At 30.7% G+C, this 16,826-nt stretch overlaps 1 protein-coding gene and 1 non-coding gene across 2 annotated transcripts; one reads left to right on the top strand and one right to left on the bottom strand.

Moving 5' to 3' along the window:
• Nucleotides 1–3,158: 3,158 nt before the first annotated feature.
• Nucleotides 3,159–6,356, bottom strand: LOC145576387 (uncharacterized). The gene is made up of 3 exons (XM_081634157.1): nucleotides 6,063–6,356; nucleotides 4,734–4,863; nucleotides 3,159–4,330 (listed from the first exon to the last, which is right to left on the bottom strand). The coding sequence occupies exons 1-3, from the start codon at nucleotides 6,193–6,195 to the stop codon at nucleotides 3,613–3,615; spliced, it is 981 nt and encodes a 326-aa protein (XP_081490283.1). The 5' UTR covers nucleotides 6,196–6,356; the 3' UTR covers nucleotides 3,159–3,612.
• Nucleotides 4,396–4,469, top strand: TRNAN-GUU (transfer RNA asparagine (anticodon GUU)). Its single transcript has one exon. It is a non-coding gene; the product is annotated as a tRNA-Asn (tRNA).
• Nucleotides 6,357–16,826: the final 10,470 nt, after the last annotated feature.

Below are 16,826 nucleotides of genomic sequence, written 5' to 3'. Positions count from 1 at the left end.
GGGGTTGAGGGAGTAGCTTGATGATACGGTATCTACTCAACGATCCTCACCATAGGTGTTTGGGGTAGGAGAAAGGGTTATGTTATGTGATATTGTTAAGCCTTGGGTGTTGGCCCTAAAATGAGGTATTGGAGTTGGAGTTTTATATCCAAAAACAATTTAAAAATGGTTAAAAATCAAATGTAACTCAAGATCTTCACAATACTTGTATGTTGTTCATCCAATTTAGAATCAAAGTAGTAGAAATAACTCTCACAGCTCGAATTAGACATGTAAAATGTAATATCATTGAAATTCCAAGAACAAAATCGATATAATTACTATTAATACCAAGTATGTATAGTGATCTAATTACCTTAAAAGGGTAAATAAGTAAAGTCTTTATACAAAAGAACTTAGGTAACTTTTATGGAGTAAAAAAATAAAAAACATACAAGTAAAAAAATGAAAAGAAAAAGCTAGAGGTTAGGTATTACCAAGGAGAGAAAAGTAGTTAAAACTTAAAAGTAAGTTACTCTTTTTAACTAAATTGAAAGCTTCCTTTTCCCCTTACTAATCTTTTGAATATTGAATGATAGTTACACACAAATAAACTTCAAATCTAAACTCCTTAGAAATAATATAAAAAATTAGAAAGTCCAAGTACCTACGAAAATGAAAAAGATTTAAAAAATACAATAATTCTTTTATTAGGTAAAGGAGCACATGTTCCCTTCTAGAAGAACGGCAAATAAATTAAAGTTTATGCTATAAATAAATGTTTATATTCCTCACTCCATTTCATTTCCTCTAGAAGACCTATCTACCGAAATACTTTGTAGTAGTAGTAGTGTTTGGTAGGTAAAGTAGGTGCTATTCATCTACTCTTCACTTCATTTATAATAGTATACAATTAAGATTAGATATCACATAATTAATATGCTAATAATAGATATTCTATGTTCTTTCATGGGAGAAATCAAGTCTTCTATTTTTGTTTTTTCAAAAAAAAAAAAAAAAAAAAAGGTCTTCCAATTTTAAATATCTAAGAATAATTAATTAGAAACATTATTGTATGACGATTAATTACTATTGGTATATATTGTATAATTGTAAAATCAACTCAATTTTCCTGAACATTGATGATCAAATATAATGTTTATACTGTATATATTTAATATAATATATATCAATGATGATTTACATATTTGTCTTTTTTTTTTTTTTTTTTACAAACGTTCTCATTTTCATTTCAAGTGTAAAATTTGAGCGTTAAACTCTCTAAAAAACATTTAAAAAATATTTATTGGTAGATATGCTAGCATCAAGATGTGATATGTTTTGTGATGTACTTATCACTACGCACTATACATAAAATTGCAATCAATACTATACTCTAAAATTAAAAATAGTGGGAAATTATGTATGTAATGTGCATAAAAAATTATATAATGATATAATTAAGCCAAGAATTTATGAGTTATATGAGAAGAGGCATGAAGGTGGTTGTCTATGTTGACGTGTTCTACCTACCCAACAGCAGAAGCAGGCGTTATTTTTGCTTGATTATGTATTGGTTCTTTCTATACAATACTACAAAATATCAACGTCTAAAAGACTGACCAACCAATAAACATTTCTGGTATATTTGCTGTAATTAATTATATCTAATTATCTATGCCTTAATTTTAATTGAGGAGTAATCTTGAGTTGTTATATTTTTCCTCATTATTTTGTAGTTAAATAATAATCATGATATGATAAGTAAGCTAATGCTAGTCATAACCACGTTAATTAGTTGAGGTATAGAAGATTGCATGCACTTTTTAAAGTTTGTTTATCATCGATATTTATTACGGCGTACATATTAGTGTGACACTGTGACCTCTTATTATAGAAATGAAAACTTTTATTTTTATACTCACTATATCTAGAGTATTAGGCTTCGTTTGAGAACTTAATTACAAAAGTTATCATAGGGTGGTTATAGCTAGCTTCCCTCTTTGTTTTAAGAGATTATGAGATCGATTCCCATCACTTGCTTTTGTGACTTTCTAATAAACACCAAAAAAATCATGACATTGTTATGATATATGTGAGTAAATATATAGAAACATGATCATTAATAAGCTGGTTTTATTTGATTTAATAATAATATATCCAAGCAAAAGGCATAAGGAGATATTATTCATTTATTAATTATTTACATAATAAAGTAGATCCTTATACTCCCAAACTATAATTTATAACTAGATTTGAGGATTTTCTTAAAATAATATCCCTTGTAACAACTAATATCACTGTTAAACACTTAAACTTGTATATTGGTTCACTTTACAAGATTATATTGTAGTATTGGTAGGTTGACTGAGAAAATATTAACACATGCAAGGCATCTTAACGTGTTTTCATGCATGGGAGCATTCACAAGTTAAACCTAGATTTAAGAGTCATAATACAAAAATTTAATTAATAATTACATTTTTTTTACAAGAACAAATTTTGCCACGTTTTTTAAATAGAATTCTCATGCATTGTTCAGAATTACAAGTTACAAAAACTATTTTAATATCTTTGATTAATTAAATTAATTTCTCATCTGCCAGTACTTAATTAAGTGATATATGTTATAATAGAATCGTATCATGGATGTCATTATTTAATTAAATGATAACGTTAGGTACATGAAACAAATGATATAACTAATACAAAAATTATTTTTAAACAAAATGAAATAAACTATATCATGTCATAATCTAAAGTTACAAAGATTTGAAAAATGCTTCAATAAAATTGGAGTACTTTTTAAAGGGACAATCTAGGATTTGGTAAGACGACATGCAAGCTTGACTCATATAGTTAGGTAAAGGAAGGAAAATATACCATCACTAACATTTTCTACATACTACCTACTTATAAAGATTTTTCAAATGAAGAAAGGTATACTAGTTAGGGTCCTTGGGGATTTTTTATAAGAGCATCTAGAAACTAAAATATATTTCACGTGGTACAAGCAGATATCTAGACAGTTTGATGATTAACATCCACGTAAAATGACTATAATACACACTTCTAACTAGACTAGATAAATTTCCACATATATAAAATTTTTACCAACTAAGTTATAAGGGAAAATATAATTCATATATACAACATTAAATATCGACCTAATAATTAAGTCCTCTTTACTTTTTCTAGATTGAAGGCAAAAAAGGAAATTAAATTGATGACCTAAATGCATGAGTATGACTATATTGTGCTTATCTACTCATGATTTGTTTATTCTCTATTTCTCTTTAATGACGTATATAAAGAAGTTATATTCGAAGACCAAAAAAAAAAAAAAAAAAAAAAAAAAGTGTTACAAGTAACAACATTCAAAAATTTTATCAAAACTAAACTATTTAAAAAAAAAAAAGTGTTATCATTAACAACAATCAATAATTTTACCAACTAAACTAATTAATTGTGATTACAATATCTAATATAACATGAAAAAAAAAAAAAAAAAAAAATCTAGGGTAAGCCACCCTAATTTCGCAACTTAAGTTAAATAGTACTTAAGCCACATTATCATAGATGGAGTAATAAAAAGTTCTTAATAATGTTTGTGTAATAATTCTTGAAGTTGATTCATATTTGACCACTATTACACATTGCTGCCGCTGCAGTTGTAGTAGCCATTGTCATAGCACAGTGACACTGCTGGTTACCTTTATTTTGAAACCCTAAATTGTAACACAAACATACACTTCCTCCTTTAGTAAAAACGGGCATACTAGTGGCCGTCCCAATAACTTGGTACGTTGTCGTGTATTGTTGTTGTTGGCTCGTCGTAATTTCATGACTAGCCGAATTAATCTTGGGAGTGGTAGGAAGGCTAATCGATAATTCGAGGTTAATTTCTTTGTAACCTTCTTCCATGGTCACAACACTATTACTACTACTATTATTAGAATGCTCACTAATATTGTTGAACTTTCTACTAATAGGAAAAGTAGTGCAATAGTATTTTCCATCGTTACTACTTGTTGTGAACTCGTACTCGAGATTTGATCCTAGGCCAAAATGTAACGTTGAACCTTGTACATTGATCAATTGGAAAGTATTCTTGTTATTCATCTTATTTTTGTTGTAGCAATTATTATTGCTTACAACGTTCTTTGTTGTAGCACTTGTGTTAGTAGTGTTGTTGGCTGTGGCGGCCGTAGTCGTAGTGGTGGAATTAAGTGTACGGTGAGTTTGTGGGTCGATTCCGCGATTTAGAAGCTTTCTTTTGATGTGGGTGTTCCAATAGTTCTTGATCTCATTATCTGTTCTTCCTGGTAATTTTGCAGCAATTAAAGACCACCTGAAATTCAACACACAAAAAGTATAAGATATAAATATTATTTAGGAATATATTAGCTGGAGTAAGCTGGAATAGCTCAGTTGGTTAGAGCGTGTGGCTGTTAACCACAAGGTCGGAGGTTCGACCCCTCCTTCTAGCGACATTTTAGTATTTTTTAAATTTTTTAAAATAATTATTTGATTAAAGATTACCATCATTTTATTATTGTTTAGACTGTTCTTTACAAATTCATTTACTTCGTTTTTTTTTATTTATTTTTTTTATGTGATGTAGCTATAAATTTAAAATAATACGAAGTACTTAATTTATGTATAAAAGACCATTTAAAAGGTTGATAATTGAATAATGGGATTAGATTTTTTGTTTTTAATGAAATTGAAAGGAAAGAAAATGCAAAACTTACTTGTTCCCAAGCAAGCTATGAAGGTTAATTATGAGTTCATCTTCTTCTTCAGTGAAATTTCCTCTCTTAAGATCTGGTCTAAGATAGTTTATCCATCTTAATCGACAACTCTTTCCACATCTTTGTAAACCTGAAAAACGGTTTTAAAAAAGGAACGTTAGTATCGTACAAATACACTTGTATTAAGCTAAGAGGGTTTCAAAAACAAATTTGTTCAAATTATTTAGTAGCATAATTTTTTTTGTTAGCATAATATTTTTTAGTAGCATAATTAATCAGCAATTAATCCATAATAATACGCACTTCATTCGTATTGATCTTATCATTAAGAAGGCTAATTTCTATAAAATTTGCCACCATTATTAAGTTGTTGTTATGTAGTGGATTAGTTCCCTTCAAAATCCATGTAATGGATTAGTTAATTAACCAACCCACGTAAAACTGCTACCATTAGTGTAAAAAAAAAAAACCTTACTGATCATAATTTGTTAAAAATTAAAATATTATTCAAGAATAAGCCCTGCTTAATTACTCTAAACACTCTTACAACTCTTAAGTATCTAGGCAAACAAGAATTTCTTTTTTACTAGAAAATAAGCAAGTAATAACTTTACTTCGTTTACAATAGGAATTTTTCTAATGAGGAAGGTTTTCTAATGTTTATTTACTTACCTTTTCTATTAAAAAAAAAAAAAAAGAAAAAAAACTCTATTTGTTCATCATTTACACCTTTTTATAATTTTTGTGAAAGCACTATCAGCGGTCTTTAATGGAAGTTCTAAAATAAGAGGAGTGCAAACGTACGTAAATTATAAGCATATCTCTCGCAAGTATGTTGTCAATAATATTGTAATTTGGATACCACCAATATAACTATAAATTTAGATCTAAAAATAATAATAATAATAAAAAAAAAAAAAGAGATAAAAAGGTGGTTTAAAGCTTGATATATGGTCATAAACACAAGCTAGAAATTTTCACCTATTTAAAGAACAAGGAATAGAGAGAAAAGAAAGACCACTAAAGATGCATGTATGGTAGTTGATAGATCATAGAGCACAACTCCATATATATCATGCTATTTGGTAGGTACGTAGATGAACTATGTACAAAACTTGATTTGATCTTTCACATAGGTCGACTTAGTTCAACTTTTGATGGCTCAACGTATCCTATGACTTCAAAACCGTAACTAATGGGAGTTAAGTTAAGCCTATACGATATTATGATTTTTAAGGTTGTGAACAATAAAGCTCCTACCAACCACACCAAGCTTCCTTAGTTGCGAGTAAATTAAAAACGTGTAGAAAGATCAGATGATTTATTTACCAGCAGCTTTCGGAAGTGACCTCCAACAACCTTCACCATTAGCTTTGATATAATTCATGAGACGCTCATCTTCTTCTTTAGTCCATGCACCTTTGTTCGTGTGTTCTTTCTCACAACATGGAGATCTACCCATATTTTCTTCCTCCTCTAACTAATTAAGCTAGTCTCTTCTTCTAATTAAGTACTAATAACCCTATCTTTTCTAGTGAATTTCTAGAGATAGAGAATAAAGGGTGTTTTATGAGAATATAAATGTTGGGTAAGGGATGAATGATGTATAGGAAAAATATTTGTGGTGGGTCAATTGACTTAACATTAATCCAACCATATAATATATGATATATAAATATATATAATGGAGAGTATGTAATTTTGACTGAGTTGGAGAGAAAAAAGAGGACTATTGGTTTGCAATTAAGTTAGTGCTGGATTTGGTAGGTAGCCCTACTTTTTTCATGTAGTTGTGAGTTATTTCTCTGGTTATTATATTTTATTATAAACTTTTTTATGATATGAGTAATCTATGGTATAAAATTTAATTCATGCCGTTGTACCTAAACTTCCTTCATTTAAGTTGTCCCATGTGTTTGTACTTTCTATTTATTAATTGCCACCCCTGAATTTCCTCATGGATGGATGACCAAAATTCTTCAATTTATCATGTGATGAGGGTATAACAATTTAAATTGGGAAATGCTGTATTAAGGGTTGTATACTTGTATATAATATTCTTAAAAAAAAAAAGGAAATATATATTCATAGTAAGTATATATTAATTACATTGAAATATCAGACTCGTATATGTGTATTCATGTGATAAATCCTCAAATTTGTACAAAATACTTTGTTTTATTTTAAAAAAAAAAAATATATATATTTAATGTTTATATGCGATTCTAAATGTTACATCCTTAAATCTATAATAGGTGGAATAAGGATTGGTTAAGTGATTGCTTGTATGTAGAAAATTTTCGTAGAGTAGAATTTAATACTTGTATTAAAATGTACTATAATTATGATAAATATTTCTTACAATTTTCTTTGTTCTAGTTCCTATTTTGATCTAACTATCCTTTTGTTTTATTTTTCTCTCACAAAAAATAAAGATTTTTAAATAACAGGATGAGGTCGGACTTAATATCCCTGCTTAATAAATGCATTTTAGCCATTAGGGTAGCCCTTTTTCATCACTTAGTTTCGTCTTTCTTTTGAAGTATCCTTAATAATTTCTTTGATATAAGGAAGCAACTTGATATTTGGACATTTATTCAACTTTAGATGGAAACTTTGGTAGGGGAAGTTAATTTTTCCTTCCACTAGACCCTAGAACTTAGTTTCACCAATCTAATGCTTGAATTAACTTACATTTGCTAGTCTTAAAACAAAAGATATATGGCATTTTGTGGAAATTCCATGGATGGCATTTCACCCTAACATTAATCTTGCTTGTGCAATTTCCATAGACATGATACTTTATTTGTTCTTTGGCTTTATAGAGAATAGGGGACTAGAAGATCATATAGACGAGATTTGATCGTAGAATTAACCAACTAGTCTAATTAACATTCACTATGTAAGACAACTATAATTATATCAATTCTGCTCATATATGCCTATTTAAACCACTTCCATACATTCATAGCAACATGTACTGATATTGGTTATTAACTATAGTAACAATTTAGCCATACAATACTTTAAATTAGTAGCGTAACGTACATAATCACTACATACATATAGCACCAATATAATGCACCTATAAATCACTAATCTCCCAAAACTTGAACAAACTAATCCTTATAATTAATTTAATGATGGTCCTTGTATATATAATCTAAATATCCTCATTAACCTATAATTCCCGGTTATGATATTAAATTTGACAATCCTCAACTTTTCTAACATCACATACAACGTATTCTCAACATTGAAACCCTCTATTTCTTTCTTTTTTGTCACCATGCATGCGTATAAATATTTCATTGACTGGACCACTATATTAATTATATAATTGGGGGATTATATAATAATTTATTTCCTTAAAAAATTAAAGAAAAAATGAGGATCGTGAATCATGGCACTATAACAAGTTTCTCCTGCTGCACCAATGCACAGTGGTTGCTCCCATTCAAAGAAAATGACATTTTTACACGTTATATTAGTGGAGTTTTCCTGATTTCATCATCTAATTAAACCAGCAATAATCACTTTCTACTAGTGGACAAATTTTTTTAATACTTTAATATTAATAATAATTTGATAAGTAAGGCGAAACAACTAACATGTTATACTGTATTCATAGATAATTTTCACTCGATAAAATAAACGAAGAAATTATTTTTATTATTCAGTAAATTTGTGTCACTATTACATAATTTTATTTATTTATTTATTTATTATTATTTTTTTTTTACAAATCACAAGACGTTCGGTAAGTAATGCACCATAAGTTAGATGTATAAAGATTTTAGGGAAATTCTCAATGGTAGCTATAAACTTTTGCACATTCTCAATGGTAACAAAATATTTCACAAATTCTCCCAAATAGCATTATTATTTATTAGTTTCTCTATTATGACATTTTTTTATAATTAGTAACTAATTAGCTTAATTAAACAATAATTAACAATCTTGTAAAAAAAATTATCAAAAAAAAAAATGTACAGACCCCTCTTTGCCAGCCACCCCACGTCGCCGCTAACCCAACAGAACCCATCATCACCTTCGATATTCATACAACTGTACTCGCCTGAACCTCCCACCCTTTCCTTCATTTTCCTTTCCCCTTTCCTCTGCTGAATTGATTCCTCATTAGCCTAGAAATTTTTATTTCCGATTTTAAGGGTTTTCGATTTTTCCCCAATTGACAATCTTCATCAGGTGCAATTGGTGGTGGTGGATTCTGGTGGACAATCGGCGGCGTGGGTGGGTTCGTAGGGGTTTAGGCGATCTTTCTGGTGGTGGACTTTGGTGGCTATTCGGCGGCATGGGGTGGGTTCGCAGGTCCGTTTAGGCGAGCTTGGTGGAGGGTTCGCAGGGTTCTTTGAGGCGAGCTTGGTGGTGATGGATTCTGGTGGCTAGTCGCAGCGTGGGGGTGGGTTCGGAGGGGTTTAGGCGAGCTTGGTGGTGATGGGTTCCGGTGGATAGTCGGTGGTGTGGGGTGGCTGGTGAAGAGTATTGCACAACTTTTTTAATTTTTTTTTAAAAATCATATAAATAAGCTAATTAGTTACTTAATGTAAAAATATTGTCAATTCAGAGAAACTAATAAAAAATAATGCTATTTGAGAGAATTAGCCAAATATTTTGTTACCAATGAGAATGTGCAAAAGTAAATAGCTACCATTGAGAATTTCCCAAGATTTTAAAATAGATTATAGCGCCAACCATAGCATGATCAACTGATTTAATTAATTAGTTTCTAGAAGGTTAGAATTAATTAATTATAAGACAAGAATCAATTAGCTTGAGGTAGGTAAACAACCTTTTCTTTTCTTTTTTTCTTTTTTTCAAGTCCATAGTTTTAATTTTCATGGTTTGATCAGCAAGAAGAAGTTGTGACTGTCGTGGGCCATCATTATATATGGACCTTATAATATAACAATATGATAATAAATCATGTCCCCTCCTTTATTTTTCCTTTGAGTTCTAGTACATAGTAGCCTTTATGACTAGCAAAACATTACATATGAATTTTTTTTTTCCTTTCTTTTTGTATATTAATGTATCTTCTGATATGAGATTCTTTTGACTTTGAAATTACTCATATATAGTGTAAGTGGAATTGGCATAGTGGAGAGATTTTGTTGAAATGGGACCAAATATCTTAGTTATGGTACATGGATGGAGGAGGAATCCCTTAAAATTGTTTTTTGGATGATATATCTTTGCATTGCTATAAAGTGGCACAATCAACTAGCCAACTAGTGTAAAGGTGATAAATAATAATACATTTTATAATTAATTTAATACTCTTAATTTCTAGAAATCCTAAGGGGGGAAAAAAATCCATGTTATAAATTTTCCATTGTTTTCTTTAGGATTGGTACGGTGATGTATATATAAACCTATTATATTTTCTTATTTGCTTTATATTTTTCTCTTTCAACTAACCATAATTTGCTCAATTTCCAAAGTTACTACTTACTCATATCAATATTCTTCTAAAATACCATCTTATTCATATTAGTTAAGTCACCCACAAAAGCACATTCAATCTTAGTATATTGTGTGAATCCATATTCACTGTGGGACTAAATAAGTAATTGGAGTTACTTCATACATAATATTGATACTTTACTAACTGATATTTGAGGTCAAAATTGACAAAAAAAATGATCTAAATTGCCTCGTTTTTTGGGTGTTCCACACTTTCATGCAAATCGAGCTGTATTTTTTAGTAGGAAAAACGAGCTATTAACGAACATTTTTTTTCAATTTTGACCTCAAATTGGATCAATGGGATCAAAATCCCCCCCCCCCCCCAAAACCCTAAAGCGTATGTTTTGGCACGAAAATCGAAGAATAAAAAAAATCCGTTAAATATATCATATTTTTTGACGATAGGTGGTAAAAAACATTTTTTTTAATTATTTTTTGGTGGTAAAATAAAAGTTTTAGAAGTTTTGGTGGTAAAAAACTTTTTTCTTTTTCTTTTCCTTTCTTTTTTTTTTTTTTTTTTTTGTGGTAAAAAAAAAAAAAAAAAAAAAAGCTTATATCAACATTTTAACATCTTATATCAATATTGTGATATCCAATATCAATACTTCAATAGCTTATATCAACATTTCTATATCTAGTATTTACACTTCAATATCTGATAGGAAAAATTATCACGATTAATATGACCTTTCAGCAATCTTTCAAAAATAAAACGACTTTTTTATTATTCCAGAATAAAACAACCTTTGATAATGATCTTCCATAAATAAGATAAAAAATCAAAAACTTGTTTAATAGGTTAAATAATAACACATGTCACATCATGATTGATTAGAATTTTTTAAAAAATAAATGATTTTAATTTATATAAAAAAAACTTAATTAAAAAAAAAATCCCTCCTACACCTAGTTTCAGCTAGGGTTGTTCATCGGTCCAAGATCGGACCGACTCGGATTGGACCGAAGACCGAAAATTAGAATTTTAAGAACCGAAGACCGGACCGATTAGGCTAGGACCGAACTCGGACCAGACCGAAAGAATCGGTCCAAAACCCGGACTGGACCTCTTTGGACCGATTTAAGAATTTTTTTTAAAAACAATACTAAATTTTTAATAAAGTTATGGAAAACACGAAAAAAGTAAAGGAAAAACTATATTTTAACGTCATTTTTACGTCTTTTTTTTGTATGTTTAGTACAAAAAAAACTTATAAAGTTAAAGTTTTCTAAGCTTATTAAGGATAATTTTAATCATTATTTAAGGTTTCACGCATATTTTTAATAAAAACAATCGATCCTGTCCAACACCGATTTTTATAGGGTTTTGGACCGGATCGGACCGAAGACCTAAAAAATGAATTTCAAGACCCGAAGACTGGACCAATTAATTCGGTCAGGTTCGGGTTTGGTCCGGGCTATTTTTTCAGTCCAGACCAATTTATGAACACCTCTAGTTTCAGCAGCCCCCACCCCCTCCTCTCCCCTTTCCGACCAGCCAGCTCCACCTTCTTCCCGGCTTCCCTTCCCTATTCCGACCACCCTTATCCCTTTCCTTCCCAAGACCATGTTTCCCTTCCTCTCCCGTTTCCGACGTTCGATACCCAACCCCATCCCCTCCAATTTCCGACCACCGCCTCTCCTACCTGATACGACTTCCCCCTTCACCTCCCTTTCTCGAAATCCCCCACCCACCCTTGTTCCCTCTCCGTCTCCAACGAATCGAACCCCAAAACAAAACCCTTGTTCACCCTTAAACCCATATTCTGGCGACTTTTAATGGTTTTGAGGGTGAAGGGTGTCATTTTTGTGGTAGGTGAAGGTGCAATGGGGACAACGGTGAGGTATTTTCAGGAGGTTTAGTTGTTGGTGGGGTGAGGATGGGGGATGCAGTGGTGATGGTGGTAGGAGTTTAAAAAAAATAAATATCCAATTACAAAGTGACACGTGTCACATTAACAACCCATTAAACAGGTTACCAACCGATTATGTCCTATTTATGGAAGATCAGTGTCAAAGGTCGATTTATTATGGGATAATCAAAAGGTCGTTTTATTTTTGGAAGACCTCTGAAAGATCGTACTATTCCCGACAATTTTTCTATCTGATATCAACAATTCAATATTTTATATCAATATTTAAAATCTTATACTAATAGTGTGGTGTATGTAGTGTTTCTTAAACCAATATTTATCTTAATTGAATTTGTTTCTATAGGAAGAGTAAGGAATATCTCAAGTGATTAAGCTTTCCTCCGCCATTTACATCTATTGTCCAAGTGCTTTAAGTCATATAGGGTCGTCAGATTGAATTTGAGTTTACTATAAGTATGCTTGAATTAACATTAATTAGGGTTAAGATTGGGCTAACCGTTATAATTATACAATTTGGGTTGGGTGTAAAACTTTAAATCAGGTCATGTAATTTTAATGATCAAGTTTAGGTTGGGTAAATCAAATGTGTTTATTTATTTATTTAATTTATTTATTTTCAAGTAAGATACAATCAAATGTGTTTATAACATACATGTCAATTTGCCAATTTGATAGTAATGTTAATTGGTGCACTTCCAATTTAACAAACTATCCAACTTAAGAAAAAAGTCATTAGCTTAGCAAGTATTCTTCAACAGGTTAAAAAATGAGCCGAAACCTTTATCATAATCAATTTGATGAACAATGGAGTCCTTTATTTTTTGTGGTAAATCCTCCTTCATTCACTCCACAAATGTACGATATCCTTATTCATGCATGCAGAAAACCTCGTATTATAGAGTGAAGCAAATTGAGATTTCCTGGGCTTGGTCATTCACATATTTACTGTGAAGTATGAGTAAAGCCCAATTGGTAAGTGGATAGACTTGGCCCATACTGTGTGTGGGTGATCAACTTCAATTGTTTTGGTGCTAAAATCTTCTAATCAAAACAAATAAGTACCACCCCAAGTTTACAAATATTACCACTTTGTTACAACTATTAAGCAACGGAGGTAGTCTATCATGCACCTGAAATCATGGATGAAGTGAGCCGTGAGCGACCGCATAAGGTGCTTGAAATAAGGGCCCTAAAATTTGGTATTTTATCACTATATTCAATATAAAGAACCCTACAAAATAAATTTGGGGTTGGGTAACATTAATCGTCATAAGAAACCGTACAATATAAAGAAAGGGACATAACATTAATAATTATTTGAAAGAGTTTGAAAAAGATAAGTAAAATGAGCAAACGAAAGAGTATCTAAGAAAAATTAATTAATTAAGGGAGTTTTAAGAAAAACCCAAGAATAAATACAAAGGAAATAATACATGAAAAAATATACATGAATTGATAGTTAATTAATTTTTTATTTATTATTTTTTTTTAATGTTGCGATTTGATTTGATAGACACATTTACCAATGCAAAATCAATAATTTATTCAACTATTAAAAATACAATGTATAGATGATTAAAATTTGATATTCACAAACTATGAAATGAAACGATTATAAAAAGTACCCACATTACTAAGTTAAATCTTATATATTATGTACCTCCACTTCTTATTAATTATGTGCAATAATTTTCAAAAATGGATGCTACAGCCTACAAGTTATGTGCAAAAATCCAAAAGTTTTTTTTGGTGAAGTTACTATATCACCCTTATAATTTCTCAACCTCAATCAACACATCAAATCAGAAATTATTAAGTTATTAAACTAATTTAACCAATAATAACCACCTAATTCTCCCCAAGATAAATTCATTAATAACCCTTTCTGTAATCGGCCGCTTCCTCCTCTCTCTTCCTTCTCTTTTTTGTTTCATCACCACCACTAAAGCTTAAGGTTATGGTTTTTTTTTTGGTAAAATTTGACCACAAAATCTAGAGTTTTCATGGTAAAAATATAATTTACCAAATAAAGTCTTAATTGATGATGAGAAGGTATATATTTGTCATCTTAATTCTTTTTGTTCAAATTTTTAGGATTGTTGATTGATGATGAGAAGCGTTAGGATCCTATTATGGTTATTACTTATTAGTTTATTACATATGTTGTTGCATGCTACTACTTGAGTTGATCCAACATCACAAATGTTACTAAGGGCCTTATCTATTGAGCTTAATTTCAGTTCAGCTCCAATCAGTTTAGTTTAGTTTCTAATTTTCTTCTCTCATAAATAATTTATTTTAGCTCTATTCAGTTCAGTTCAGTTTAGCCCCAATTAGTTTAGTTCAGTTCAGTTGTTTTTGGTAAATCGGAATAGGCCCTTAATGAACCGGGACTGTTCCGATTTATTAGAAAACAACTGAACTGTACTGCACAGAACTGAACTGATCGGGGTTGAACTGAATTGAGCTGAAATGAATTGTTTATGAGAGAAGGAAATTAGGGACTGAACTGAACTGAGCTGTTGAAGATGAGCTGCAATTAAGCTGAACAGAACAGGTCCTAAGTCAATACAAACAAACAAAACACATTGAACATGCATAATGATAATAATCTCTCTAGCTATATATATGAGCAATATACAACAGAAACAAAGTCATATTGGCAATTGAATGTGATTGGCTCACTTAGGCCCCGTTTGATTTGATGTAAAACATTTTCAATGGAAAATTAGTTTTTGTGGAAAACATATTTTCAAGGAAAACCACAATTGCTTCTTTGTTTGGTGCATACAAGAAAAGTTCAAGAAAAATAAAAAATAGGAGTGAAAATGTAAAGATGAAAAAGAGGGAAGTAAAAAAGGAGGTAAGGAGGAGAGAGGAAAATGTGGCTTCCCTTGTTTTAGAAAGGAAAATATTTTCCATCATTAAGGATGGAATTTTCCACCCTTGAAAAAATTGTTTTCCACCCCTTAACAAACCAAACAAATGAAAATGGGAAAAAAAAAATAAAAAAATCATTTTCCATAAAAACCTTTTACATCAAATCAAATGGGGCCTTAGTGGGCAAGGGTGAAGCCATGGTAGAGGCCCAACCCTCACAACTCAACTCTACGATCATATTCATAATGGTAAAATCATATACCTGATTAATTTGCTCCAGTGGCAACACTTTGGACCAAACCAAACTTTCTACCAAAGTTTTATATATATACGGATGTACCCATATAATTTATCATTTGTTCAAGAAATAGCTGTATTCAACCAATTTTTCATAAAAAGGTTTTCTTAATTCTTTTCTATTATTCAATAAACAACTTTTTTTCCAAAGCAATTTTGAAGCATAAAAAAAATATATAGCTGAATCGGTGAAAACACCCTCTAATAACATATGAAATCAAGTCAGAAACATGAATGAATGTTGTTGGTTTAGTATTTTGAAATCAACTCGCACTACTAACCTTGTGCTTGCAAACTGACATAGTGACATGGTCTTTCTTGCGATAAGAGATAAATTGAAATTCTTTCTCGCTGTGCACATCTCAACCTGATACAAATGTAGTGTAGTATATTAGTGAGAGGCTTCTTATGAAAAGTACAAGGAAATTAAAAATGGCAATAAAAAAAATAAAATAATGACAAATAATTAGAAATTTTGTTTATATGACTCTCAATAAAGAGAAAATATAGAAGTTAATATATAAAATGACCGATATACGTATTCTTTTTTAAATAATTATACCTATAGGTCAAAATATTAGATTGAAAGATGGAAATCATCTTGTATTTAGAAATAAAATATATGGGATGACCTCAAACCTAAATTTTCTAATCTCAATTCACAAATATAGTTATCTACTGTTAACAATATCTAGTTATCTACTGCTAACCATATCAATTGTATTATGTAGAACATTAAAACACGATCAATCAGGGAGTAAAAGTAAGAAAATTAAAGCGAAAAAAGAGGAGCTGATTTTGGTGTAGTCAATATACGATGGGTGGTGATATTGCTAAAGAGAGGGTGGTTGTAGTCGTGGTTGCTTAGGGTGGATGTTGGTGGCGGGGTTGGTGGAAGTTGTTTGGATGATGCTCCTTGATTAATTAATTACCCTCACTTTATCACTTACAATCTTAATCACATGCCTCTTATTCTCTTAAACAGCCCTCAAGAATTTTGTTTTATAAATGTGCACATTACTCAAAACAATTATGAAATTTGAAAAGAAATTAAATTGTAATTGAAAGACAGTATAAGTTGGAAGAAAATAAAGATTATGTACCAGAAAGCTTCTACGACATGCTGACATTGTTGGTCTTGGTCGAGCTTTTGAAGATGCTTTGAGTCTGTTTAATGGCACGGTGGAGTATGATTTTTTAAGTAATCCTAGTGAGGTCGCTGTCCCGAAACTCATGAAGAAATTGACAGATATATATTCAAAGAAGTTTACCGCTTCTGCAGAATCCACCTTTTCATTATCTCCTCGACTATCAGTATTGTGGAAATCTCAGCAGGGAGATCACAAGTCTGCTTGGCTTCAGGCCGTTTCTATTTCAGGGTTGGATTAGACTATGAACGCAAAGACTTACCGATGTGTGTTATGCTACCGATTGGGTGTTCCATTGTTCTCTGTCTCGACACCGTGCTATGCTTGTTTGAGGGTTTTTCCAGGGGATATTTTCGGTGATCATGCAGTGTCGTGTACTGGTAGCGTGGGTATTATATATCGACATA

Source organism: Chenopodium album, chromosome 13 (assembly GCF_948465745.1).
Source record: "Chenopodium album chromosome 13, dcCheAlbu1.1, whole genome shotgun sequence".
Lineage (NCBI taxonomy): Eukaryota > Viridiplantae > Streptophyta > Magnoliopsida > Caryophyllales > Amaranthaceae > Chenopodium > Chenopodium album.
Note: the sequence above shows the minus strand (reverse complement) of the source record. Positions and strands in the feature narration are given on the sequence as shown.

Bases quoted from the DNA above. Each gene is read 5' to 3' on its own strand.
- LOC145576387 (XM_081634157.1), bottom strand. From the start codon at position 6,195: ATGGGTAGATCTCCATGTTGTGAGAAAGAACACACGAACAAAGGTGCA. The intron at 4,864-6,062 runs GTAAATAAATCA...ACCGTTTTTCAG, and splicing joins GTCACTTCCGAAAGCTGCTG to GTTTACAAAGATGTGGAAAG. The intron at 4,331-4,733 runs GTAAGTTTTGCA...GTTGAATTTCAG, and splicing joins CATAGCTTGCTTGGGAACAA to GTGGTCTTTAATTGCTGCAA.